At 40.8% G+C, this 13,837-nt stretch overlaps 1 protein-coding gene across 4 annotated transcripts in view; it reads right to left on the reverse strand.

Moving 5' to 3' along the window:
• PRDM5 (PR/SET domain 5) overlaps window positions 1–13,837 on the reverse strand; it is a 511,159-nt gene that overhangs the window by 329,495 nt on the left and 167,827 nt on the right. For all 4 annotated transcript variants that reach the window (XM_069743878.1, XM_069743879.1, XM_069743880.1 and 1 more), the window contains one exon: window positions 2,440–2,626. In XM_069743878.1, the coding sequence (XP_069599979.1) occupies window positions 2,440–2,626 (187 nt within the window). The remainder of the gene's footprint in view (window positions 1–2,439; window positions 2,627–13,837) is intronic.

A 13,837-nucleotide genomic window follows, 5' to 3' on the forward strand; every position in this document is an offset into this window, starting at 1 on the left:
AGATTGGGATTTGATGTGGTGGTCTCTTAATTTTTGCCAGAGCTGTATTTCATCCTCTGAACCCTTATTGATACATTTAACATGTGTGCTCCGAGATTTTTCTTTCTACTTACCAAACATATGGATAATGCACAGTATTTGTTTTTAAAAGACAACACACACACTCATAGATCCATAGACACGTCTGTTTAAGGCTAGTTTCACACTAGCGTTTACCTGATCTGCGGTGGGCTGCGGACTTCCTCAGTGAAGCCCCGCTGCTAGCTCCGCCTACATCTGCATGCGGCCCGCATATGGCCTGCGTACCTATATTTAACATTAGGTACGCAGGTCGTGCGGCTGTATGCGGATGGTGCCGCATGCATCGTTTTGAGGGTGGGGCTTCACGGAGGAAGTCCGCAACCCGCCGCAGATCAGGTAAACGCTAGTGTGAAACTAGCCTTAAAAATGGATCAGAGTGTCTGATTTGTGAGACTCAGTACATGTCTTATTCTCCTCCATTTTGCAGATCAGACCGGGACGTTAAAGTCTATAGAGATCCGAAAAACATTGATGAATAAAGGAAGTCATATTTTTTTCTTTCGTGCTTCATCAGTTTTTCACTGATCCATTGTTAAAGGGAATCTGTTAGCAGGATTGTGCTGAGTAACCTATAGACAGTGTCAGGTCGGCGCAGTTATATTGGTTAAAATGATACCTTGGTTGATTAAATCTATCTTGTGGTTTTTAGTTTTGTGTTAATGATATGCTCATGCATCGGGGCAGCCTGTGGGGGGGGTATTCATGTGTATGGCTTCTGACAGGTCACTGATCCTTCGGTGACCTGCCTCCTAGACTACATAATGAATATTATATTTTTTTTCTAAATCTCCTTTTGCAGGCAAGCTATCCGATAGCTGCTACTGCGCAGGCGCCAGAGGAGTCATCTTGCTAGAGAAAAAAAAATTGCCTCCTCCAAGATGGCTCCACCAGTGATTGCGCAGCAGCAGCTATTGGATCGCCGATAGCTGCTACTGTGCAGGAACGGCCGGCGCCATTCTCAGACTGATTTTTTTTCTTTAATTTGTATATATTATCATGTATGCCTGCCTGCAGAAGGGGATTTTTTAAAAAATATATGTGTAATACTCATTACTTAAAGGGAGTCAGGCACCCCCAATATCGTATATAAGCTGCGGCCACCGGCATCAAGGGCTTATCTACAGCATTCTGTAATGCTGTAGATATTCCCCCGACGTAACCTGAAAGATGAGAAATAAAGGTTATATTATACTAATACAGGGGCGGTCCCGCTGCAGTCCGGGTCTGATGGGCGTCACGGTTCGGGTCCGGCGCCTCCTATCTTCATACGATGACGTCCTCTTCTTGTCTTCTTGCCGCGGCTCCGGCGCAGGCGTACTTTGTATGCCCTGTTGAGGGCAGAGCAAAGTACTGCAGTGTGCAGGCGCTGGGAGAGGTCAGAGAGGCCCGACGCCTGCGCACTGCAGTACTTTGTTCTGGGGCAGACAAAGTACGCCTGCGCCGGAGCTGCGGCAAGAAGACAAGAAGAGGACGTCATTGTATGAAGATAGGAGGCTTTGGACTGGACCTCGATGCCCATCGGACCCGGATCGCAGCGGGACCGCCCCTGGGTTAGTATAATATAACCTTTATTTTCATCTTTCAGGTTTCATCAGGGGCTTATCTACAGCATTACTGAATGCTTTAGATAAGCCCCTGATGCTGGTGGCCACAGCTCATATATGATTTTGGGGGTGACAGATTCCCTTTAAACTAGGGGACAGGTCACTGAGGGATCAGTGACCCATCAGAAGCCATACAGATGAATACCTAATCAGAGTACCACATTAAGAACCTCCTCCCAAAGGCCGCCCCAGAGTGCGAGTATATCATTAACTCTAAACTGAAAATATAGATCAAAAAACAACCACAAGATGGATTTAATCAACTCAGGTATCATTCTAATCAGTATAACGGTGCCAACCTAACACTGTTTGTAGGTTACTGAGACTTTAAGAGTCAATTGATATATAACAACTTAGATAGCTCGCCTACTTCAGTTTTTAAAACAGGATGAGAAAAGAAAAGCAACAATGTACCATGTTTGCAAAATGGAGGCAATATGGTTGACACATGAGAGACACAATAAACACAAATGTGCAAATATAGCCTCATTCAGACTTGATTATATTATATTCATTCTTAAGTATATTATCAAAAGATCCTATTGAGTTTCCTTCCCTTTAAGTATCAACAAGTATTGATCTGGCTATCTTTTTTTACTGTTCAGTGCTATGTCGTATCTTGTCCTCAAATGACTTCATTATGTATTTGACTTAAGACTTTGCAATTACTCACTGAATGTTTATAGAATAATTATAAAGCTATCACTTTATATATTCTAGCCAAATTAATTTCTTCCAAGACAATAAAATTTACCTGTTTCAGTTTTCTCTCCAGACTGCTGGACTTCTTTAATGTTCTCTTCCTCTTCTTTAGTGACCACACTCACAACTTCTTTGTTCTCTTCTTCGGCTTCTTCCATATCGCTGTCTAAGTAGCCAATAAGTAGTTCAGTGTCTGTGTCTATGTCATCAACAGCCAAATAGAATATGTTCTCTCCTTCCTAAAACAGCCACACAAAAAAAATTAAAGAGTAAATAATGTGTAAGGCTGGTTTCACATTTGCGTTTAAAAACGCAGCGTTTTAAACGCAAACGCATTTTAACGCGTTTAAATGCTGCGTTTTTTAGACGCATGCGTTTTTGCATGTTTTAATACAAACGTGGTGTTTTGACGCGTTTACATGCGTTTTTTCCTGCGTTTGCATTTTTGAAGCGTATGATGAGAAGTGTCTGACAGCTGCCAATCATCAAAATCAACAAGAAAACCCACTATAAACAGAAATAGCTAGGGATAGGGTTAGGGTTAGGATCCCTAGTAACCCTAGGGATCCTAACCCTAACCCAAACCCTAACCCTAAGGGATCCTAACCCTAAGCCTAACCCTAAGGGATCCTAACCCTAATCCTAAGCCTAACCCTATCCCTAACCCTAACCCAAACCCTAACCCTAAGGGATCCTAACCCTAACCCTAACCCTAAGGGATCCTAACCCTAACCCTAACCCAAACCCTAACCCAAACCCTAACCCTAAGGGATCCTAACCCTAACGGATCCTAACCCTAACCCAAACCCTCACCCTAACCCTAACCCTAAGGGATCCTAACCCTAATCCTAACCCTAACCCTAAGGGATCCTAACCCTAACCCTAAGGGATCCTAACCCTAACGGATCCTACCCCTAACCCTAAGGGATCCTAACCCTAAGCCTAACCCTAACCCTTTGGGTTAGGGTTAGGCTTAGGGTTAGGATCCCATAGGGTAAGGGTTGGGGGTTGGCTTAACAGTGTGTATTCTTGTGTTTTTCTATTAAAATGCATGCAAACGCATGTGCTTAAAAACGCATGCGTTTACATAGACAGCAATACGTTTTTTTGCCGGAAAAAAACGCATGCGTTTTTTTGCGGCAAAAAAACGCCGCTAGAAATTACTACATGTTGCATTTTCTGCAACAAAACGCATGCATAGAAACGACGCATGCGGCGGCAAAACGCGGCAAAACACATGCAAAAACCGCATACGTTTTTAATGTTAAGTATAGGAAAAAAACGCATGCGTTTTTTGCGCTAAAACGCAGCGGCAAAAAACACAAATGTGAAACCAGCCTAAGTTTACCTGAAATGTTAAAAATTGGAGATATAAAAATACACTACTTTTTAAGTTATCTTAATGACATTTTCCCTTAATTACTGTTTTATTGCTGATTATTGAAATAGTAATCTTAATAGTAAAAGGTAAAAATAATTGTAAAGTGCACAATAATCATGGGTCAATCTAACACTATTCATGAATAGTTGAGCCAGATTTAGCATTGGAGTATAACATGTCTTGTCTATGTTGGTATGAAGCCTGAGTTCTTACATATAGTAGACATGCATTATACACACCGACCTAGTTAACTGTAGTGAAAAATCTCATCGCCTTTGGAAAAGAAGGTTCAAAATGACATACAACAGTCTGCCCGCAGCCAGATATAGGATCATGGAAACATGTGAACTATGTACTTGATTCTGGGGTGTAATTAGGTATTTTAGCCAAAGATCACATTCATGATTGGTAAGCATGCATAAAAAAGTATTACACGCTATGTAAAGTTCGCCCATTTTGTAATGTCTATTAATACAGCAATCTGAGAGGCTGTTCTCTCAGACTTAGTTATATGCTATCTTGAATGCATATTAACTGTCTTCTGGCCTGCTACATATTGTCATGATCTAGACTGGGTTTTGGGTCTTGTCTCTCCTTTCCCCAGTCTGGTCATGTCAGGAGTTAACTTTCTCTGCCTCATTCCAGTGTCAGGTCTGCTATTTCTCTGCGCTGCATCCTGCAGGCAATGTCAATTATATTTTCTGCCTATGGCATGTGTAGCTGGCTCTGGTGAAACCCTGATTTGTCCTGCTGCGTTTAGCTGTCTTTGCCTGTGCCTGCTCGTTCCTCTCTTCCCCCCTCAACTCTGTGTTTCCCTTTGTGTTTGGACTCGACGGTACTTGACTCTGCTTTGGCTCTGACCTGATTCTATCTTCTCCTCCTGGTACTTCTGCTATGGACCGGTACTGATATTTTGGCACTCCTCTGACTCTGTGTTTGGAATTTATCTTAGTACTACGCTACACTTTGGTATCGACCTGGCTTGTTTGACTATTTTGCTGCCACCTGGTGGAAGCCTCGCTGCAGTTCTGCTGTTCTGCTTTCAGCAGGATTTCAGCCCTTTCTCCACTGTGCTGCCATCTAGTGGATTTTGCTTTTATCTGCAGAGCTGCAGCATGACAGATACACTCTGGCAACTGTTAAGATTCAATTAAGGTCCATACTTAACTTATTCTGTGTGTATGCTATGGAAACTTGTGGTAAGACCCCCTGGAAGAAGCCACGTTGCGAAACGCGCGTCGGGGTTACCCACCTCACGGCAAATCCCGTCACCATCAGGTATGCACATAGCGTCACTATTCTACCTTTGACCTTCCTTGCAGGACCCCTATAGGGATACATCTGATCCTTATTGTGCACTGACACTTTACCTCATGCCCACCTGGTTAAACTTCAAATGGCACTGATTGCCTAGACACTGGCCACTTTGGCATTTCTTGGAGGTATAATCCAATTACCTCGGACTATATGGACTTTAATAGCCGGTATAGGGCACATTTTACATCATCTGCTGCATGTAGGTTTTTATATCCTCGTTCAGAAGTACCTTATTGCTTATAGTTGCATTTATTAGTTTTTGGTCAAAATATTTTCTCTGCAATCCAGAGCCTGCTGGTGCACGTGCAATTAGTTATTTATTTATTTACTCTTTTGTTTATGTATTAATATCTGTGCATCATTTGGATTTGCTCTGAGTCCACTTTGCCGTGTTCTCATCCCTTGTGTGTTTATCTACATTTGAATATATTTTCATATTTTTGTCTTTTAACTATTATTAATAAAATTTTGTATATTTTATTCTTGGTTTGTCACTTCCCTTTTTCTTTGGATACACCTACATCATTACCTTTAATTCTTCCTCTGTGTATCTTCACACGTGGGCAGAGTTTTACACAGGTACTTTGATCACATTGTGCTAAATGGGCTTCTTCCTCAACAATGAATATATTTGCAATTGCTCCTGAAGAAGCTGCACTTGGTGGCAGGACAATGAGTCGGATAACTTTATCATGGCAGCCACTGGCTCTATGAAGTTTTTACTTAAGTAATTGCTTATTCATTACTTACTTATTACATAGTAACATAGTAACATAGTTAGTAAGGCCGAAAAAAGACATTTGTCCATCCAGTTCAGCCTTGATTCCATCATAATAAATCCCCAGATCTACGTCCTTCTACAGAACCTAATAATTGTATGATACAATATTGTTCTGCTCCAGGAAGACATCCAGGCCTCTCTTGAACCCCTCGACTGAGTTCGCCATCACCACCTCCTCAGGCAAGCAATTCCAGATTCTCACTGCCCTAACAGTAAAGAATCCTCTTCTATGTTGGTGGAAAAACCTTCTCTCCTCCAGACGCAAAGAATGCCCCCTTGTGCCCGTCACCTTCCTTGGTATAAACAGATCCTCAGCGAGATATTTGTATTGTCCCCTTATATACTTATACATGGTTATTAGATCGCCCCTCAGTCGTCTTTTTTCTAGACTAAATAATCCAAATTTCGCTAATCTATCTGGGTATTGTAGTTCTCCCATCCCCTTTATTAATTTTGTTGCCCTCCTTTGTACTCTCTCTAGTTCCATTATATCCTTCCTGAGCACCGGTGCCCAAAACTGGACACAGTACTCCATGTGCGGTCTAACTAGGGATTTGTACAGAGGCAGTATAATGCTCTCATCATGTGTATCCAGACCTCTTTTAATGCACCCCATGATCCTGTTTGCCTTGGCAGCTGCTGCCTGGCACTGGCTGCTCCAGGTAAGTTTATCATTAACTAGGATCCCCAAGTCCTTCTCCCTGTCAGATTTACCCAGTGGTTTCCCATTCAGTGTGTAATGGTGATATTGATTCCTTCTTCCCATGTGTATAACCTTACATTTATCATTGTTAAACCTCATCTGCCACCTTTCAGCCCAAGTTTACAACTTATCCAGATCCATCTGTAGCAGAATACTATCTTCTCTTGTATTAACTGCTTTACATAGTTTTGTATCATCTGCAAATATCGATATTTTACTGTGTAAACCTACCAGATCATTAATGAATATGTTGAAGAGAACAGGTCCCAATACTGACCCCTGCGGAACCCCACTGGTCACAGCGACCCAGTTAGAGACTATACCATTTATAACCACCCTCTGCTTTCTATCACTAAGCCAGTTACTAACCCATTTACACACATTTTCCCCCAGACCAAGCATTCTCATTTTGTGTACCAACCTCTTGTGCGGCACGGTATCAAACGCATTGGAAAAATCGAGATATACCACGTCCAACGACTCACCGTGGTCCAGCCTATAGCTTACCTCTTCATAAAAACTGATTAGATTGGTTTGACATGAGCGATTTCTCATAAACCCATGCTGATATGGAGTTAAACAGTTATTCTCATTGAGATAATCCAGAATAACATCCCTCAGAAACCCTTCAAATATTTTACCAACAATAGAGTTTAGACTTACTGGCCTATAATTTCCAGGTTCACTTTTAGAGCCCTTTTTGAATATTGGCACCACATTTGCTATGCGCCAGTCCTGCGGAACAGACCCTGTCGCTATAGAGTCCCTAAAAATAAGAAATAATGGTTTATCTATTACATTACTTAGTTCTCTTAGTACTCGTGGGTGTATGCCATCCGGACCCGGAGATTTATCTATTTTAATCTTATTTAGCCGGTTTCGCACCTCTTCTTGGGTTAGATTGGTGACCCTTAATATAGGGTTTTCATTGTTTCTTGGGATTTCACCTAGCATTTCATTTTCCACCGTGAAAACCGTGGAGAAGAAGGTGTTTAATATGTTAGCTTTTTCCTCGTCATCTACAACCATTCTTTCCTCACTATTTTTTAAGGGGCTTACATTTTCAGTTTTTATTCTTTTACTATTGATATAGTTGAAGAACAGTTTGGGATTAGTTTTACTCTCCTTAGCAATGTGCTTCTCTGTTTCCTTTTTGGCAGCTTTAATTAGTTTTTTAGATAAAGTATTTTTCTCCCTATAGTTTTTTAGAGCTTCAATGGTGCCATCCTGCTTTAGTAGTGCAAATGCTTTCTTTTTACTGTTAATTGCTTTCTTTTTACTGTTAATTGCCTGTCTTACTTCTTTGTTTAGCCACATTGGGTTTTTCCTATTTCTAGTCCTTTTATTCCCACAAGGTATAAACCACTTACACTGCCTATTTAGGATGTTCTTAAACATTTCCCATTTATTATCTGTATTCTTATTTCTGAGGATATTGTCCCAGTCTACCAGATTAAGGGCATCTCTAAGCTGGTCAAACTTTGCCTTCCTAAAGTTCAGTGTTTTTGTGACTCCCTGACAAGTCCCCCTAGTGAAAGACAGGTGAAACTGTACAATATTGTGGTCGCTATTTCCTAGATGCCCGACCACCTGCAGATTTGTTATAATGTCAGGTCTATTAGATAGTATTAGGTCTAAAAGTGCTGCTCCTCTGGTTGGATTCTGCACCAATTGTGAAAGATAATTTTTCTTGGTTATTAGCAGAAACCTGTTGCCTTTATGGGTTTCACAGGTTTCTGTTTCCCAGTTAATATCCGGGTAGTTAAAGTCCCCCATAACCAGGACCTCATTATGGGTTGCAGCTTCATCTATCTGCTTTAGAAGTAGACTTTCCATGGTTTCTGTTATATTTGGGGGTTTGTAACAGACCCCAATGAGAATTTTGTTACCATTTTTCCCTCCATGAATTTCGACCCATATGGACTCGACATCCTCATTTCCTTCGCTAATATCCTCCCTTAAAGTGGACTTTAGACATTAGAATGTAAGTCCGCAAGGACAGGGTCCTCTCCCCTCTGTACCAGTCTGTCATTGTAAATTTGTTTACTATAAACCATATCTATAACTCTGTATGTAACCCCTTTCTCATTTACAGCCCCATGGAATTAATGGTGCTATATAAATAAATAATAATAATAATAATGTGATATTGATTGGTATTGTGCACATACTGCACTGATTTTATTACATGGTGATTCATATACATATAGTTTAAATATGAGATTATTATGTGACTGGGCTCCTTTGGTTTTCCCCATAATTATTTTGTTATGGGTAGAAGTATGTGTATTTTCAAATGTTTTTAAATATATGTGTACCATTATAAACTACTCAATAAAATTATATTTGTATTCTGTATTACTTTGGGTGTGAATGGACTTTAATTTACGCAGTTCTTTCCTGTTATTACACAGAATTTTCTTACCACATGGTTTGCCTTACCGCTTTATACATAAGTGATTTATTTATAGTACCCACACTTCTTTATTAGGCGGTCAAAAGTATATAGAGCCATAAAACATAAGCCCTACTAAAAACATGTAATTTTATTTGATATGCATAAAAAATATCACAGAAACAAAAATAGCACCAAACAATATGTATACGAGCAGAGTAATCTATATACCTCAAAATGTAGCATATGTAGGACAATCAAGGAAACAACACCTGTCAGATATACGCTGACATAAGAGATGACAAATGTGCAAGGAAAAATAAACATGCTAATAAAAAATATTATCCTTGGCTGAGTAGGCAGGGCTGGAGGTAACACATTTTGAGAAAAACTGCTTTATCTATATTCAGACGTCAGCTGCATCCCTAATTTCCTCTTTATGTTACATTTGTACTAAGGCGGAGACCGTGACGCCAGCGCTGATTGGGCAACGAACTCACATGTCACAATAACAGCACAATAGACCCCGGACCGCTAGTGCTGACAAATCTGGAATAGATCAAGCACACAAAGCAAGTAGAGGCTTTTTTATTTTAATCGGGGTCAAACATTTAGGCCTGTTTGTTTGGCAATCCCTACATGTATTGCGGCCGTCTACCGCCGCCACAACCAAGATGCTTTCGCTCATCATCTCTCTGCAGTATTCGATACTGTGGATCATCAGCTCCTCCTCAATATGCTCCACTCCATCGGCCTCAAGGACACCTTTCTCTCCTGGTTCACCTCCTATCTCTCTGACCGATCCTTCACTGTATGTTTTGCTGGTTCCTCCTCCTCTCACCTTCCCCTTACTGTTGGGGTTCCTCAAGGATCAGTCCTAGGCCCCCTCCTCTTCTCTTTGTATACTGCCCCTATTGGACAAACAATCAGTAGATTTGGTTTCTCGTACCATCTCTATGCTGACGACACCCAATTATACACTTCTCCTGTTATCACACCAACCTTTTTAGAAAACACCAGTGATTGTCTTACCACTGTCTCTAACATCATGTCCTCCCTCTCTCTGAAACTGAACCTGTCAAAAACTGAACTCCTCATGTTTTCTCCCTCTACTAACCTACCTTTGCCTGACATTGCCATCTCCATATGCGGTTCCACCATTACTCCAAAGCAACATGCCCGCTGCCTTGGGGTCATCCTTGATTCCGAGCTTTCATTCACCCCCCACATCCGATCACTGGCTCGCTCTTCTTATCTGCACCTCAAAAACATTCCTAGAATTCGCCCTTTTCTTACTTTCAACTCTGCAAAAACTCTTACTGTTTCACTTATTCATTCTCGTCTGGACTATTGTAACTCTCTATTAATCGGCCTCCCTCTTACCAAACTTTCCCCACTCCAATCTGTCCTGAATGCTGCTGCCAGGATCATATTCCTCACCAACCGTTACACCGATGCCTCTACCTTGTGCCAGTCATTACACTGGCTACCCATCCACTCCAGAATCCAGCACAAAACTACTACCCTCATCCACAAAGCACTCCATGGCTCTGCACCATCCTACATCTCCTCTCTGGTCTCAGTCTACCACCCTTCCCGTGCCCTCCGCTCTGCTAATGACCTCAGGTTAGCATCCTCAATAATAAGAACCTCCCACTCCCGTCTCCAAGACTTTACACGTGCTGTGCCGATTCTTTGGAATGCACTACCTAGGTTAATACGATTAATCCCCAATCCCCACAGTTTTAAGCGTGCCCTAAAAACTCATTTGTTCAGATTGGCCTACTGCCTCAACACATTCACCTAACGATCCCTGTGTGGCCTATCATAAAAAAAAATTAAAAAAAAACATAATCAGGTTCCTCACATCATGTTCTCATTCACTTTATGCAGTTAATAGCCCTCTGTGTCTGTACTACTACATACTTAGGCAGTTAACTGGTTCATTCAGCTTTACATGAACACCTGAGCCTTACACTATGGTTGGTCTGAATAAAGCAATTGTTACCATCCACCTCTCGTGTCTCCCCTTTTCCTCATATATTGTAAGCTTGTGAGCAGGGCCCTCACTCCTCTTGGTATCTATTTTCAACTGTGATTTCTGTTATGCTGTAATGTCTATTGTCTGTACAAATCCCCTCTATAATTTGTAAAGCGCTGCGGAATATGTTGGCGCTGTATAAATAAAAATTATTATTATTATTATTATTATTATTATCACTAATATTTATTTTGCGCAAAACTATATTTGACACTAGATTATTGAAAATGACTAATATTGTTGTGAAGATATTGTTTTTTATTGGTTTCATTGACTGAATAAATATAACATGACTGGGAATCGTGAAAACGATTGGAGTAATGAAGCATGTGTGACATATGCTTTATTCTGAAATGTTTGCTTCTATCGCTTTCAGGATTCCCGGTCATGTGGCCCCATATCTGTTATTTTCATATTTGTGGTCATGCACCAACTAGAAGTATACGGCTTCTCTCCATTCACTTCAATGGAAAAAAAGCCCAAACAGCCTAATCGGCATGTCCAAGTATGAAAATCACATAAATGTAGCAATGTGACTGCTTTCTCTCATCGGCAATGCCAGGAAATTCAGCAGCCTGCAGTCACATAGAGTAACTGCAGACTTTTCTCTCAGGGATGGACAACACCTGTATTGGAATTTGGAGGCAGTCAACATCTCTAGTAACTTCTCATATGGAGCTTCAGAACAATCATCAATCAAACTTCACTTTTAGCATCACATCGACAGAGTAAAAGACAAATGTCATCCATGCCCAGCAATATTGTCCTGTAGAACTCCAAGTATGTCATGAATTACATATGCTGAGTCTGCAATTCTCCCTATTAATTTTGCATAAAACGATCCTGCTTATATTAGGAATGCTGAAATAGTTGATGAATGCACGGTTTTGGAAATATTTGCTTCTCAATTTTATCATGCAGGTTAAAGTGCAAACTAAAAAGTGACTGTACCCAAAATACAATACATAAGTTCTACACTATTTAATTATTTGAATCTTTTTCTGTTGTGTACCAACTCATCTTTCAAAGCAGAAGTATTCCACATGATGTCTGTTTATTTAGATATGATGAAAGTAAGTTATGAATTTAGGCATGAATTATAAAAGACCAAAACCCAAATCTTCTGCCTGCACTACAAAATCTGGAGGATGGCCATGCATGTGTATTGCCATCGGGAGAGCGGATAAGCAGCTGCCAAACACATCTGACAAAGCTTGCTTTTTCGTTGAAAAAATAAAGATAAACCATGTTAAATTCAAACACGGTAAATCTTGTTTTTCTCAACAGCAGAAGACAGAGAACAGTGAAACTCCCATCACGTATATTATGCCGCCATCATACAATTTTGACAGTTATCTCATTTTTATACCCAGCCACACATCGTAATGACACTGTTATAGAGGAGAGACCTCTTTTTGACCAGAGTTACAATCCAACCATGTTCTAGCTCATACATATTAAAAAATGTTATGCTTTCTTATTCAAAAACTCGGGAAAGAAGGAGCGCTATTTGACTTTTGGAGCACAGATTTTCTTAGAATAGTTTGCAGACCCAATTTGCACAGCCCCTAAGTCCAGACGAACATAAACTCCCATCATTTGACCCCAATTTGGAAATTACACCCTTCTGGGAATTTATGTACAGGTGTAGTGATGATTTTGACTCCGTAGGTGTTTTCCAGAAACGAGCAGCAAAGGACGTTGCCGAGTGAAAATCCAGATATGCTATTGTAGTGCCCATTCACTGTTGCCAGCTTCTGGAGACACGCACTCCGTAAATGAAGTGGATTATCTTCGCTACAGTAGTGCCAAACATGTGGATGTTAACTGTGGTTTAGGCACTCTGTGGGATTCAGGAGGAATGGGCTTTTGGATTTGGGAATGCAGATCTCGTTGGATTTCTTTTAGTGGGAGCCATGTCACTTTTCCAGAGCCTTTGTGCTATCAGTACTGTGGACACCCCTTATATTTCTGTTAACAGATGATGGACCTGAGTAGGGATTTATTTTTTGTTGGTTGAGTAGAAGTTATATTGGTGGCATTTTAGTGGAGTTTCCATCTAAATCTACAAAATACGTGATTGGGATGAACCCCTGAAGTGGCTTTTCACAGGGTGGTTCTAAAGGTAAAGTTTTTCCCTATCTATTTAGTCCGATAATCTAGCTATTTTCTGATATACTTGCTTTAAAAATTCCCGACCTACATTATCTAGCTACTTTTGTATTTTTTTCTTTACTTCGATATGATTTGTTTGAGCATCCCCAAGTTCATACTGGGATACTCAAGCAAGGCATCATCAGGGGGCAGAGGCTGCGGTCATTGTCACAGCCCCTGCCCTCTCCCTGAAATGAAACGTCATTAGTGACGCTTGGTTCAGGGGCAGTCCGGTGTCCCTGAGCATCTTCCTTGTGCAATGTGTCCCTTAGTGTCCTGTGCAATGAGAGCGGCATCTGGTCTGTTGTCTGCTTAGCTGAATAATAATTAGTTGGCAGCAAAGCAGTGTCACTATACTCAACGTATATATGCACACATAGAGAGTGCCAGATCAAAAGCTAGATGGTGTCCACAGTGCCTCCCTCTGCCTCATTACAGGGAATCTTCCTTTTGTGGTTCCATTTGTATCACGGATTTCACAGATTTATACGGAAACACCGGAGGAAGAGCTCAGAGTAGACACAGTATAAATGTTACTACGATCTTTGGGAGGCAGAATGAACAAATCAACAGCAGGTCAAGAATTGTTTTTTTTATATTTAGCGATAATATGACTTTATTCTTCAAGTTGGTGCAATTACAGCAATACCAAATTTGAGTTAGTTTTTCACGTTTGGA

This window comes from Ranitomeya imitator, chromosome 1 (assembly GCF_032444005.1).
Source record: "Ranitomeya imitator isolate aRanImi1 chromosome 1, aRanImi1.pri, whole genome shotgun sequence".
In the NCBI taxonomy this organism is placed as follows: Eukaryota; Metazoa; Chordata; class Amphibia; order Anura; family Dendrobatidae; genus Ranitomeya; species Ranitomeya imitator.